Source organism: Nilaparvata lugens, chromosome 8, assembly GCF_014356525.2.
Source record: "Nilaparvata lugens isolate BPH chromosome 8, ASM1435652v1, whole genome shotgun sequence".
Lineage (NCBI taxonomy): Eukaryota > Metazoa > Arthropoda > Insecta > Hemiptera > Delphacidae > Nilaparvata > Nilaparvata lugens.
In genome coordinates, this window is record NC_052511.1 from 14,076,680 (window position 1) to 14,092,175 (window position 15,496).

Consider the following 15,496-nt stretch of genomic DNA (forward strand, 5'->3'; position numbering starts at 1 on the left):
GAGGTTTGATCATGAAGTGAAGAAATGTGTGACTGTCCATCTCTACTGCAAAAGATTCAATACAGAACACTATAATTTCAGTGTTAGTTTTGTTGTCATATTAGTTTTTGAATGGTAGTATCACAGGTTAACCAATCTGTATGGCTATTCTGGTTCTGAAGTTAAAAAAAGTCAGTGTCATGAGAGCGCCACGTCACTTCAGTGTTGAATTATTGAGCATTAGCCTACACACTACAGAATTTGTTTATTCCATGGAGCAAGCTGGTAGTGTGATGTGTGTTCTGAACTTCTGACCTTGAACATTATAATAATTGATTGAAAAAATTAAATCCTTCAAATTTGAAACAATATCTCGAATCCCTTCTCTAGTAGTGTTTCTCCCAGTATGCAATTTGAGAACTATGAATGACATCAAGATGCTTGGATACCTAGAAATATAACAAAATATTTCTACTTTTATCTAAAGAAGAACACCATAAACCTTTTTTTTAAATAAAATAACCGATTAAAAAACAAAATAAAACAAGCAATAAAGGGTAGTATGATGATATTTTATAAATAAATGATAATAAGTATACATAATTTCAAGAATATTTCTACTTTATAGAAGTGAAGAGTCATGTCATGTAGAATAAAGACTTTCTAATGCTGGAGTTTGTTGGTATGGCAAGTTGGAATAAAGAAAAGTAATATATATATAGAACAATCAAACACAAAAGAAGAATAGGGTATGAGCTTCCCAAGAAATTGAAATTATTTTCAGATTAACCACCACAAGCTTTCTCGAATGATAATGATCGAAAAAACTCACTGTGCTCAAATCATTGTGTTTTTAATTTACTGTTCACCAGCTTTTTGACAATCATTTTTACGGTTGAATAAGAAAGAGTAAGGATCAACATAATAGTGGCCCCAATAGCTGCAATGATGTCGAGACTGTAGTACTGATACCAGACTAAATCCTTGCAAGCTGGTCTGAGATGCGGGGCTCCATTGTGCCTCAGCACATACTCAATCCACCAAACTGCTGTTTCCACTGCTGGCATTGGTTTATCCTTCGTGATTCTTGAAAGAATTCTCATGTTTTCTGCATAGCTGAAAAATCAATAAGCGAGTCATCAAATAAAGGAACTCGATAGATTATTTCATAATTGATAGAAAGAGATTATTTCAAATATCACATTGATATAGTATGAAAAGGAAATACCTAAGGTATTATATGATTTGCCTTCGACGATCAAATAATACGTAGCCTACTCTGGTCGATAATTTCAATATACCCTGGAGAATGAATATTTCTGGACATCCTGCTAAAATGGGTGCGTGAATACTCAATTTTCTATTATAAAGTATATTCCATCAACTTTAAGCATGATCTTGACCACTATCATTCTTGAAAATATTCAATGAGAGAGAACTGTTCATTGCGCTACCACATAATCATTATTCCATTGACATCTTATCTTAATAATGGCTTCCAAATTTTCGAATGTTAGAGCATGTGTATCAATCACTTGAACTAACCAATAATTGAAACAATAAATTTTTGAATCGTATAAACCATAATAGAATAGATATGGAATAATTGTTTCAAATAAAAGACAAAATGGTAAGAAGGCAAAAAAATATTGAACGTCTATTATAAAATACAGTCGCCGTCTTGTTAATGCACTATGAATTGAATTGATTGACTTGTGATTTCTATAAATTATCAGGCTACCTATATTTACTCAATAGTCGAGGATAGAAAATATCATGTCTAGGAAGAAAATCAATTACCAACCTCGAGTTTGTTAGAAGTTCCTTCAAATTCTCATAAATATTTTCGAAAGCTACGTAGTGGAAATCCACAGCCCTTCCAGCACCTGCCTGCATCAGTTTTCTGGCATTGAAATCCTGGTCAGCGAACAATGGGACGCCCAGAATCGGCACACCATAGTGAGTCGCTTCTTGCATACTTTGCAAGCCCACTTGGCTTATGAAGATCCGTGTTTTAGGATGTGCTGTAAAACACAAAGCATATGAGGAGAATGCATTATTTCGTGTTTGTGTTGTAGTAAAGGTCATATCGTAAAGTTATTAATCTATTATATAATAAAGGAAAAAATTGGCTTATACACGTGCGGGATTGAAAATTCACGATGACACATCATCACGGCTGAACAACAGAACTGATTAACTTGAAATTTTGGATATAGATTCTTTATCCACTACACCAAAGATGATTATAATAGGCTTATTTTAAAAACTTCAAGATTTCAACATAGACCCTAGCGGAGCACGGATTACCTGCTATTGTTAAATAAAAATACTTGACGCTATTGTAACCACAAATTTATTGAAATTGAGATACCAGTTTCTGTAGTTACACCCATTCTCTGATGAAATGAAACTGAAGTATAGAGCAGCAGAATATATAATAGAGTGATTGTCGAGTGCCATGATTAGCAGAAAAAAATAGGGTCACGACTAGAAGGTTAATGACAATCAATGACATATCTTGATGAACGTCAACCATTGGTCTAGAGAAGCCCCGCACACAATTGGCGGCAGTTTACTCAAATGTCACAGCGATGGTGGATCATTCAAAAAATTGAGGGTAGAAGTGTCGAAAGATTCCAACCAACAATAAAATTATTGATGGAAATCAGTAACGAGAACTGAAACATTATTTGATAGAAGGAAACTGATGAGTTTCCTAAAAAAGACTTTACTTCTAGGTATTTTATTTATTCTTCTACAATTGATCAAAATTCTTTCATCTCAATAATTATCATTGAAATTTCTCAGTAGAGAGTAGACTATTGGATATACCAAGTCTATTAGGTATTATCATAGAGAATAGATAGTGTAAGTATAAGTTGTCTCTGGTATTATCAATAAATCTCCCATTTGATACTTGAGTCGTATCTCTTAATGATTAATACTAGTACTCAATCAATCGATATTTTTGAAACATTAAACTCAATCAATTATCTATATGGGAATCAAAGTTCAGTGGGTATTATAGATTTAGGCTACTGAGTTCTGATTTCCTGAATATCAATGCTCATCGAGTTCAACAGTATTTTTCGATTATTCATACATGATCCTTATGTTTTTAGAATTTTTCCTCTAATCACACGGGAAATACAATTAATTAAGACAATAATATTTTGAATAAAGAAATGTTTCACATTCTGAAACAGTACGATAGACTCTAAAGAAATAGATTACATCCATTTAGAGCAAGTTCTGATTAATTATTTATGTGCATTATCTAATGTGGACTCTCACCAAGTATTGCTTGTTGCGGTAGCCATTTTTTGACAAGAACATTGTCAGGTTGTCCAGGTAGTTTCTCGTCACTCTCCCATTTCCACAGAACTCGAACTCGTGGGAACATGGAGAAAGCTCTGATGAAAGCATTTCTTTTCTCGGCTGGAACTGATGTGCCCTTCATGTTACTTCCCAAACTGAAATAGATTACTCCATCTTCTGAATCGTCCATCCATTTTTGGATATCCTGGAAAATATTTCAGATACAAATCTATTTTCGTCTAAAATGTTATTTTGAGTTCAAGCGTTGAAACCCAGGTTTAACCCACCGTAATAATAATTATAACCTACGCGTAAATTGTTATGCTGATCTTACATACTGTACTACGAATGTGATTTTTCTGCACAATCGTCTTTCAACTTCAATTATCAGAATTAATCATGAATGAAATGGAAATATTCTATACTAGGCGGAGTTAGGACTTCTGAGTCCTTTCTACCACTCAATCTCGAGAAATGTTATCATTCTAAAAACTTGAGAGTATCTATGCATCTTCTCTCTCAATTATAGTTGACTGAACTAAATACAGAAATGCTCCTTCTGAAGTTAAATAATAGCTTCAAAGTATTGATTAATTTTCTCCTGTTTCGTTTTATACTTTATTTAGAATAATTGAAGAATTTCTTATTCTATTAATTATTTGACTGTGATGTTATCAATAGATGGAAGTTTCCATCACAATTTTGCAAGAAATTCTGTAAACATTTATAGCATTTTGAATTGTTTGAAGGGAAAAATCAAATCTATTCTTTTCATGATATTTTCAATACATTGTTTTGCTTTATGAAGTAGTAGTGAATAGATTAATGAACTCATCAATGTTTTTATCGTCTCCAAAGTTATCCATAGATATTTAATAGATTATCAATTATGAATTCATCGAGAGACATTCAAATGATAATATTATTCATGCAGTCAATATTTTATGTACATTGAAGCTGTACAATATATGATTAATATATGAATTTATTGAGAAACAGTTAGATGATCAAATTATTCAAGCAGTCAATATTCTATTCACCTGAGGTAGAGGTGGAAAATTCTTCTCAATGTGCGTTGGACCCACATAAATAGTATTGGGATGAATTGGCTTGGGATAGCTTGACGCCAGATCAGAGCTTATTAACATCAAGCTGATATTCCTCTCCATTTCATAAGCGGTGTGCTTCACATTCCCGAAATATCTCTTGATGTATATTTCTTGCAGTGGATCCATGTAGCGTATTTTCACGTAATGGTAGTAAGCGTTTATGAGGAAGTTGTTTACTCGTTCTACGAAGGTCATTCTGTGTTCGTTGGGCAGGAGTACTGATGGAATGTACGAAGGTATTTCTGGGTTACCTACTAATGGATCACTGATCACGAATGGGTTGATTGTTAGCATGCCCACTATTGGTGGGTTGCCGACTAACTCGCTGAAACCCAGGAAACTTGAAAGCATGATACTCTCGTAGAATATGAGATCAAACTTCGTTCCATTTATCTCACTGAAAAAAAAATAAAACCATTTTAATTTATTTCATCCGTGTTCTGGTTTGACTAAGGAAAACTATCTCATTGAGAATAATATGCTGTATTTATCTTAAATTGAGTTTGGTAGGTTCCCCCCACCTATATTTTCCATATTTGCTGGTACTAGACTTGTGGTTCCCTCTTCTTCTTCTTCTAGTGCGTCTCCTATCGGAGGTTCGCTATCAGCACAGCAATCCGGATCTTATTCACTGCCGCTCGAAACAAGTCTTTGCTGCTGCAGTCAAACCAATCCCTCATATTTTTAAGCCAGGAAACACGTCGCCTTCCAACACTCCTTTTCCACTGATTTTTCCTTGAACTATATTCTGCAGAGTTATATATTTGTGGCTTCTCATTAGATGTCCAAGATACAAGAGTTTTCTCATTTTTATAGTGTAAGCAATTTCACATTGTTTCTTCATTTTCCCTTGGAATGTGGTTCCCTACATTTTACCAATGTACCTAGAACACATTGTATTCTAGAATATATGATGTATTCGCATTCAACGTTTTGTGGCTTGAACTTAAGAAAAATTATTGGATGCTGGGCTAGAGGAAATACAGTATTGATAGAGGATAAAATTCACGAATAGAGCCCAAATATACACAAATTATGATGATAAAACGGGCAAAGAAACAAAATAAAACTCAGATTTGAAGCACGTCTTCAAGATCCTGCTACTCTCTCATGATTGAAAATTATATTTCAGTTCGGAATTAGTGAACAATCAATCGAGACCTAGATTCGATTTCTGCCACTAGATGGACGCAGTAACAAAATGAGTAGTTACAACTTCTCAGTTCACAATGCATCAAGCTCCGCCTACTTTCTCCTGATTGGTAGTCGAGTCTTAGTTTCGCCAGTAAATGTCTACCAGTGAATGTCAGTCTGTAGACAGTAGTAAGTATGAGTTAACAATTGTTCAAGACTTCTATCTAATTATTTGCCATAATTTATTTGATACCTAATTCCTAATACAGTCACTTAGTGACTGTAGTATATAGGCTGACTTGATCTTATCAAACTTATCAGACTAGAACATATCAAGACTTCTATCTAATTATTTGCCATAATTTATTTGATACCTAATTCCTAATACAGTCACTTAGTGACTGTAGTATATAGGCTGACTTGATCTTATCAAACTTATCAGACTAGAACATATCAAACGGCATTTCAAGCAAAAAACTGGAAATATTCAATTCAATATATAGATCTAGGTTATTTAAAGGACCTATTTACAAGAACACTGGCTATATCAGTGTTTAGTTTACTAAAACACTGGCTATCAGTGTTCAGATTATGAGCTGTTCAGATTAAGAAGTTGTTATTTAATAAGCATACCATGATTTATGATAGTAGAGATAACTTACTTGATAAGCTGTTGCACTTGTGGCGCCTCCAGTGCTTTTGGTGTAATGAACTCCATAAACAGTTTGTAATCGTGAACTATCTTATATGGACTTATTCTAGATTGCAGTGACAATCCACGTTTTCTCAATTCTTCGAACTCATTGTACAAGAATCCGAGGTCGATATCTCTGTGGTTTTTCAATGGTGTCTGGAACATTTCAATAGTAAATATCTTGACAATTTCCAATTATTTCAAGACTCTGTTTTTGGCGATTGCCAAGCCTAATTGATAGCAATGCCGTATGATAATTTTGTTCAACTTAATTAGCTCATATAACAAAATGAGCAGCCTAGGCCAATTTGAGGAATAAGGAATTCAGAAGACCGAATCGTCTGATTTCTTAGTGTATACTATTCATGCATTGTTATTCTTCGCTCCATTAATACGAGATAAGACGATGATAGACACAAATGTGGAAGTTTTTTTGGAAAAGTTACAACTCACAAATTACCATAAATAATAACTTGATGTCACAGTCGCATTGTTTTGAAAAGCGAGGCATGGAGCCGATCTCTTAACAAAGCTAGAGATAACACAACTTTTTGTGGTACAAAAGAGATAATTATGAAGATATTAATTATTATGAAGAACTCACAGTACCTTAGTTGGATTTGTGTTGATGACAATTAAATTGTGACCCCTTGCAGCCAACTCTCTGCTGACAGCCAGTAAGGGCTGTTGATGGCTGTAGGATGGAACTGGGAAGATACACAGTATATTGGCTCCATCACACACATTCAATTGAAGGACTGCTCCAAGTGCAATAATATGATACACAATCCACACCTACATAACACCAACAAAATAAACGTAAACGATATGGTAGTATAAGGCAATATAATGTTTGTTGTTATAATTGTAATTATAATTAATTGGTCAATAATTTGAAAGTATAGCTCTTAATTAATAGTAAAAGGCTATAGAATAGTTGACCGAACGAAGTGAGGTCTAAGATTCAAGTCGACGGTTTGGCATTTCTCTTAATGTTTATATGTTCATATGTTGCGCATTTACGGCGAAACGCAGTAATAGATTTTAATGAAATTTAACAGGTATGTTCCTTTTTAAATTGCGCGTCGACGTATATACAAGGTCTTTGGAAATTTTGCATTTCAAGGATAATATAAAAGGGAAAAGGAGCCTCCTTCATACGCCAATATTAGAGTAAAAATCAGACTATAGAATTATTCATCATATTAAATCAGCTAACAAGTGATTGCACAGATGATGTGTGGAGAAGCCAGTCTATTACTGTATTTGTATGAGGTCTATGGTTTCAATCAAATACCTTGAAGAGGTATGCATCTTTTAAGCTGGGTCTACGCCAATCCTTATAGATTCTATATGATTGAACGGAAGTTGACAAACACACATGTTCATCATGTGTATGATAAGTTATGTTCAATCTAATATAATCTATAAGGGTTGAGTTATTAATATTTTGTTAATAGCTTTGGTCTAATCGCAGCTTTAAGGTCTTTGGTTTCAATATTATTTTTGTTTTGCAGTCATGGTATTATTATGCGTGCCCATCAGTATCAATATTCTCACATTCGAAAAAACTAATTTAATAGGTGAATAAAAATAAACAAATGAACTAAATAATGCTGGAGAAATTATAATATTTTTGATTCTAAAAATTAATTTTCATCAGATAGAAAGATTATCACGGAACTGGATGAATTATATCATATGGAATACAAATTCAAACGTGAACTGAGTTTGTTAACATTTAAAACAGTTGACATCAGGTACTTGTGGATGAGAATACTGCGTGAGGTCTACTGTTTAAAAACCATGCTGTGTTCAACATTATTTTTGTTAAAGCTGTAAGTGAATTTGATTATCAAATATTCGAAAGTTCACCTCAAGTAGCCACGATATTATATCATTGTTGATTTTATTATTCAGATAATATATTATTCAAGATTATATTATTTGGCGGATGTATTTATTTTTTTATGGATATAATTGCAAATCATATAAATATGATCGGGAAAGAGCAACAGACATGGCCCAAAACTATTACCTTGACCAGCCAGCACCATCACTGGGAACCTCAAGGCCCACCGCAAAGTAGACCCCCGCTAATCCACGAAAAGCAACCCACGCCATGGCATGTTTTGTAAACCATTGCTAGGGTTCTCCAGACATCTGTGTAATACATACAATGAATAATCCACTTGTCAGCTGATTGATTATAAATAATTCTATAGCAATGGTTTTACAAAACATCCCACGGCGTGGGTTGCTTTTCGTGGATCAACGTGGGTCTAGTTTGCGGTGGGCCTAATTATCTGAATAGCTATAAGCTATGAACCTGACTACGAAAATATAAAATAACTATAAGTTTCAAATGATTTGAAATTCATACCGGCAGTCATAAGTATGAAAAGTATGAAATTCATGAAAAAAACTATCGTTTGGAAGCATTCCATCAATTGTTATTGAGAATAAATGTTAATTCAATTTGAAACGAATGACTAGTATCGTGAGAATGCTTTTGATGATAGTAGTAGGCATATTAAAATCGTTGTGAATTACTTAGGGCTAATCCACACGAACCGTTCTCCCAGGCGTTTTCTGGCGAGTCGCCAGGACAGGAAGATCTCCGATTGACTGATTATCAAACGCCAACCCAATCAGTCGAATGTTTCTTGCCCTGCCGACTCGTTTGAAAACGCCTGGAAAACGTTTCATGTGGCTTGGCTCTTATTAGTATTGTTGTATATAACTGTTTTTCAATTAATTATTCAATTTTAGTCATTTGAAGATATTCTAGACTGTTGAATCTCAACACAAAAAAGAGACACATTATTGTAATCAAGTATGAAGAAATCATCTCAACTCACCATTTTATCTACGAATGAATTATTCCTATTACACAGTCTCTGCAACTATTGACGTGATTCCCCACTCTCCAACAAATCACTCCCCTGCATCCCAAGCACTTCCTCACAGAAACTAAATTCAATTCACTACATAAGATGTTGGAGAACGTTGATTTTCTCACGCCAAAATAATACTGAAGGCTTGAAGCATGGAGACGATGAACAACATTATCTAGCTCCACTTTTTTCTCATTCAAATACGTGTTTAGTACGAGAAATACGAAAAAGGCTAATACTACCAGTTAACATTACTATACCGAGACGACCTTGTTCGTTTATGTTAATTGAACCAAGAAAAACTTGTATTATGTAATAATTCTGACTCATCCAGACGTTGACATCTCAAACGTCTTATTATTAACACAAGTATAAAACTATCATTTAGATGAAGAATAATTTGTTCCACCTTCTACCGTTATACCAACTCAATAACTACTTTAGAAGCCGCTTTATTATCTAATCAAGCAGACAGGTAAGGTAAGGCCATGGCTATCTCTTTCTAGAACAATTTTAGTCCTTTATAATCGTATTATCACCGCCCCTCCAATAACTCCACAGAAATTCTTGATAAGCTATTATTTAGCATAGCAATGTGGAGTTTCTAATTAACTCAATTTTGACTTGCTTGTACAGTATTATATTAAATAGAGGATGTGATAGAAGACCTTGAGAACATTTTAGTGGGTACTATGATGTATGAACGCTTTCAAGTTCTGGTTTGAATACTGTAATTAGATGTCAGACAGTGCGTGATTTGCAAAAGTTAGTATCCACTTATAATATGTTCCTATTCATAGAATTATAAAATGTAGACTCTTCGTGGTTCAAGATGACCACAATCAGATCCTGTCTTTTCATTTCTGCTGCATGTAATTTTTTCAATTAACCGAGAGTAATGAAGTGCCACCTCCAATGAGAGAGATGGCAGTGGTACCCTACTATTAATTTGCAGATTGGAGAGTCACATAAGTTCATACAGCCTGAAAGAATAGGTTTGCAGATTGGAGTCAAATAAGTTTATACAGCCTGACAGAATAGCAATAACAGATGGAAAATGCTGATGAGAAATAACTGCATTTATTCTAATGCCAATCGATGAATAATTATTATTAAACGAAAATCTCAAGTTAAATGCTGTAACCACCTCAAAGACTTCTGCTACTGCAAATATTGATAACAGGTTTAACAGCAGATGAAAATTCGATGAGAGCTACTTTCCAAAAAGTATTTGCCAGCCTGGGAATCGAACCCGGTACCTCCTAATTGTTGCTAGTCAGGTAAGCAAGCTCACACTTACACCAAACTGACTATAGAATCGTAGTTGATTGACTCATACTGCAAAATAAAATATTCGTTTCAGAGACCAGTGAAGTTGCTTTTACAAGATAATTTGGTTCATATTGAGCAAGAGAATAAGAGTTTCAAATGAATGTTGAGTTTTCAAGATGATAGCAGCCTTTAGGAATTATCATGTATCACGATTTCGATGTAGGCTACTCGTATGATTATGGTTATAACAAGATTGGAAATGAAATTTTCTTATATAGCATTGTTCACTTTCACTCATTTCCGATTTGTAAGATATTCATTTCAGCGGTGGTACGAGATGAAGTAAATACTTTGATGATGAGCTCGTCTCATAAAAATACTCTCAAAACTTTGGAAGCTACAGTTGTCTTCCATGGAATGTGACAAGTGGAGGGTATATAATACGTAAAATATATAATACGAATCCAAAAATGAACTGTGCAAAAAGCTTGTAAATTATTAATATCTGCAACAAAAAGCACATTATTGAGAGCAATTATATTTGCAATCAAAGAATCAAGCAAGTAAGTTCAGAGCTATAAAAATATTTGAAAATAATATACCGTGTAAAATTACGATAGAAGCAACGACATAAAAGTTTCCGAAAATAAAATATCGTGTAAAATAGCACCGTGTCCAATTTTGTAGAGTATCTATCATCATTATTAGTTTCGTGTCTCTGCTGTAAATCTTGGGGAGTAACTTCCAACATAAATTAAGTCTTTGAAAGTTTATATAAAGGGGACTATCTCTTTATTATTGCAATAAATCTCTAGGTACACAATACCTGTTAGCTGAGAAGGGTTGGGTCATGTCAGGCCTTCTTCAAGTTTATCTTCCTCTTTCTTCTTCAAATAACCAATCCAACACGCTTCTTCTCACTCAATCACTGTAATCACTATTTTTTTATTCTCATTCTCATAGTTACTTTTTACAATGTTAAGCACGCTGTATCAACTCTTATAATATATTTATCGTACCGAGAAATTTATCGACAGTCCGATAGAGCCAATCAAAAGGGTCTGAATCTCAAAATTGAACCTCTGTACATGATTTGTAGTACGGTATCAACAAGCCTGATTATAATTCGATATCGGATATTATAGTCTAGTGGTATTTTCTCGTTATAAAAAAAAAAGATTCCAGATTGTGAAAAAATGTATGTAGCGTAGAATTCAATAATGTAGTGATAGTCAATCTGCTGCTGCTGATGATGATAATGATATAATAACTAATCTCAATTAATTCTAATGTTATACATTCTTTACTCACTGATTTAATATGTGAGAATTCTCAATTTACATTGAGATTCAATATGTATTTTAAGAGATGAGGACGGAGTAGGCCTGATCAATTTCAAAGTGTATAAGTTCAGCACACTCAGAAATTTTTTTCTGTATATTTTTGCCTTCCAATCATACTCATGTTGCTTGTCAATCATACCCGTATCCGTGCCTTTCCAATCACTGCATGTCTTATTGAAAATGTAAAAAGTAGAAAGAAAGCAGTCAATCGGAATCTGAAATGAAATGGAAAGAATGTTTTCAGAATCGGAAATATCGGAAAGTTTTGAAATGGGAATGATGAAAAAAGTTTCCCAAAGTTCGGTTCTAGGGTTATTTGAAGCTTGGTTGGAAAAACTATGGAGGAGAGGATGAAGGAGTAGTAGAGAAAATTGAAGAAAAATGGAGAAAGAATCGTCTGGCAGCTGAGCCCCATATTATTATGCGTTGCCTGTTTTATTGTTTGAAACAGAGTACAGTTGCAGGAAAAAGATTATTTTTGGTGAATAAATTTTCGCCATTGCTAGATTTTTTAACAACTAGAAGTAATTGTATGATTCATCCCAAAATAGAAAAGGAATTTTGTTATTTTTTCTCTGTATTCACCTAATCCACTAGTATTAATAATACGAGTAGGCACTGATAAGTAATATATGTTACCTTTTTATTGAGCTTCAGTTTTCTGGATGAGTTAGTTACGGAACCTTTGTCGCCGTATCCATCACAAACCACGAAGAGAGTAATCATTATAATAAACTTGAATTAAAATCCACGGAAATCATTAAAATTAATCAACAGTGAACCAAAAGGTAGATATGATTTGTGATAAAAGGACAATAATGATGCGTGAGGAGGATACAGAATATAAATACAACAGCACTATTTAGATGGCGATAATTATACAAACGCTAAAATGACCTGAAAATAAATTCATCAAAGTTTTTACAGTTAATACAGTCATGTAGATAGTCTGCTGACATCTTGTGAGACCGGACTTCACTTATAATATCAATACTTAATAGAATAAGTAAAATTCACTTATGGAAAGCGAACTCCCTTTCTATGAATGAATATAATTAAATACTTCATTAATGAAATCAACAGATATTATAACCAACGAACTAACGAAAAGAAATAACACATATTCATCTACGATATGAGTTTGTTCAATGGGAATATTAATCCTAGAAGTGCCTATAGCTGAGCTATTATCATTTAAAAGAGACTAATTTTTTTGAATAGATACTTGACCAACTACTGTAACAACTTGGTCTATCAACTACTGTAGTTGTAGATATTAAAAGATTACAGAGAATAGGTTTCAATTACGATCAATCTCATTCACAATTGAAGAAACTTGAGAATGTGTCAATATTCCACTTTATTTCAATAAAAATGATTGTTTGTGGCACTCTATTCATTCAACTTCATCAACATTCATCACAACGCAAGAAATCACCATCAACAAAAATACGAGTAAGAGGATTAAAGACAATAAAAATAATATATAAAGACAATACTCCAATACATCACTGCTATATCCGCCCATTTGAATGAGCATCAGAAAGGATAAGTGTGCGAAAAACACTTGGCGAATGAAAATATTGCCTGACAGCTGTGATGAAAAAAGACCACTTGAGTGTACGTACTTGAAAAAGGGAGCAGCACTGAAATATATGAAATATTATTTTTCGGAAGATGAACAGTTCAATCCCTTTCTCTGCCACTCGTATTATTTACAAAGCAAATAGAGTGGGACAAAAAACGGAGGGCGCATTATTAAGAGAACAAACAAGAAATGACAATAAACTGCCCTCGACTGTATCTGACACTCGGATAAGTGCGCTGCGGCTTTTGGCTTGCCCTTTCCCATCCTCCCTTCATTACTCCATTCTTTTTATTTCTCCCTTTTTGTGTTATCCATCATACACATCGCATCAATAAAATCGAAAACATAGAACACTTACCACAGTATCAACGCATCAATCTTAGGCAATATTCCTTCTGATTCTAATCTTCAACACCTATGAAACACTTCATGAACGCTTTCATGAACACTTCAACAATGCAACGAGAAAATAAATACTTATCGTAGATTAGTAGATCATTAAATTCTCTTCAATCTGATTTATTATTTCGCTATTCCATGTTTTCCTCTCGTTGTTACAGCAGCTTTAAACGTGGACGGTGAAATTTTCAATTTTGCAATAATTCATCATCTGACAATGAAACTTGAGGGGAATGTCTGCAACACATTTTTTCACTTAACAGCTCAATTATATTATGACTAGTTAGGAGGTAAGGTGGAGGAAAAGTGCGCATCTCTCTGGGGTAGGGGTGGGGACTTTTGATATGTTTACCTTCTTACTACCCTGAACAGAACTGCGAGGTCAACAATATTGTCTTCCAAACATTCACCTCTATAACCCTTAGTTGACTGGTTTAATAGTTAGAGTAATAGTCTTGTGTAGGATGTAGGTACTTGCACTTGTCCTCTGTGCATAATAGTCATTTCTGCATATTTATTTATTTATTTATTCATGGAGACAACAGGTAAAAGTTAAAAATTAAAATATTATATTACAGGCTATACCAAAAGTCTAGTGGATGGACCAAATCTGCTATGCTTGGTGATTGCACTACCACAAATTATGTCACTCCCAGAAAGAGGTCACAAAACACAACTGAATAAATTGTGGCATGAACAATATTGTTTTGCGGCTGATTCCGGTAGCGACTCGTGTGTTTTGTCGGCATACAAATACAGCGGCAGCAGTTACTGGTGAAAAAGCAGCAAATGATTAGCATTCAGCGAAACACTCCACCCAGAACTGACACGGGTTCTATTAGTGCGTAAAGTTGGCTTTTACAGCCGAACCTAACGACTGAGTGGGCTAGCCTGCCCTAAAATGTAAACTAGTTTAAAACTTGGATGCTGTAGCAGTTGAGAAAGTGCGATAGAAGGCGAGAGGGAGAGGGGTGAGAAGTACCGGTAAAGCCAAAGTATCTAATAAATAGGGAAAATATTTACTTAGAGAATGGCTCTAGCTGGAGGCTCGTCTACGTGATAGGAGTTGCTAAATGCTTTACCCTGTTATTTCTGCACATCTATCTTCCTCTTACACGTACGTTAGGTCTACTCAGGACCTCCTATATACTAGTCTACTCCCTCATGTTTTTATTTACTTGCCATCAATATTTATTTATTTAGTTACGACATCTATTTATCCAAGTCTTTTGGTGGATTCCGAATCTGCGAAAAAGTTGATGTTCATCAAATTATTGATTGTAATCGATGGCTGATTCACAGCATGTAGGTAAGTGAGCAATTTGATCTTGGAATTAAAAAGTCCACAAGTTTTATGGTTGGATTAATTTTAAACTGTCAGCACTCATTGCTTATATGACGTCAATGGTCCTCATGCATCCAATGCTGACAGTTTCAAAGAAGATTAGCAACAAAGTTTGCAAAATAAATCTACGAATGTTCAAAGTTCTTTGAACATTTATAAATAGTTGTGAGGTATATGAGAAATAATGGGAGAATGATTTTAGTAATATTTGAATACGCCGGTATCATGTATGAATAACTACTGAAAATGCAATCTAGCCTGATTTGGACCCTTCTTATTCAACATAAATTTGTATAAAAAGAACTACATTTTTGTCTATTTAGCATTTAGTGCTTATATTGTCAACTAAATACCAAGACAAATTTAATAATTGCGATAATAATGATTTACTATAATAATTGTGGCATCAAGATTC

At 34.1% G+C, this 15,496-nt stretch overlaps 1 protein-coding gene across 1 annotated transcript; it reads right to left on the reverse strand.

Annotated features, from left to right (window-relative positions):
• Window positions 1-532: 532 nt before the first annotated feature.
• LOC111064150 (UDP-glycosyltransferase UGT5) lies at window positions 533-9,599 on the reverse strand. Its single transcript, XM_022351833.2, has 7 exons — window positions 9,099-9,599; window positions 6,847-7,032; window positions 6,206-6,393; window positions 4,341-4,806; window positions 3,277-3,505; window positions 1,784-2,003; window positions 533-1,095 (listed from the first exon to the last, which is right to left on the reverse strand). The coding sequence occupies exons 1-7, from the start codon at window positions 9,099-9,101 to the stop codon at window positions 822-824; spliced, it is 1,566 nt and encodes a 521-aa protein (XP_022207525.2). The 5' UTR covers window positions 9,102-9,599; the 3' UTR covers window positions 533-821.
• Between the last annotated feature and the right edge of the window lie 5,897 nt (window positions 9,600-15,496).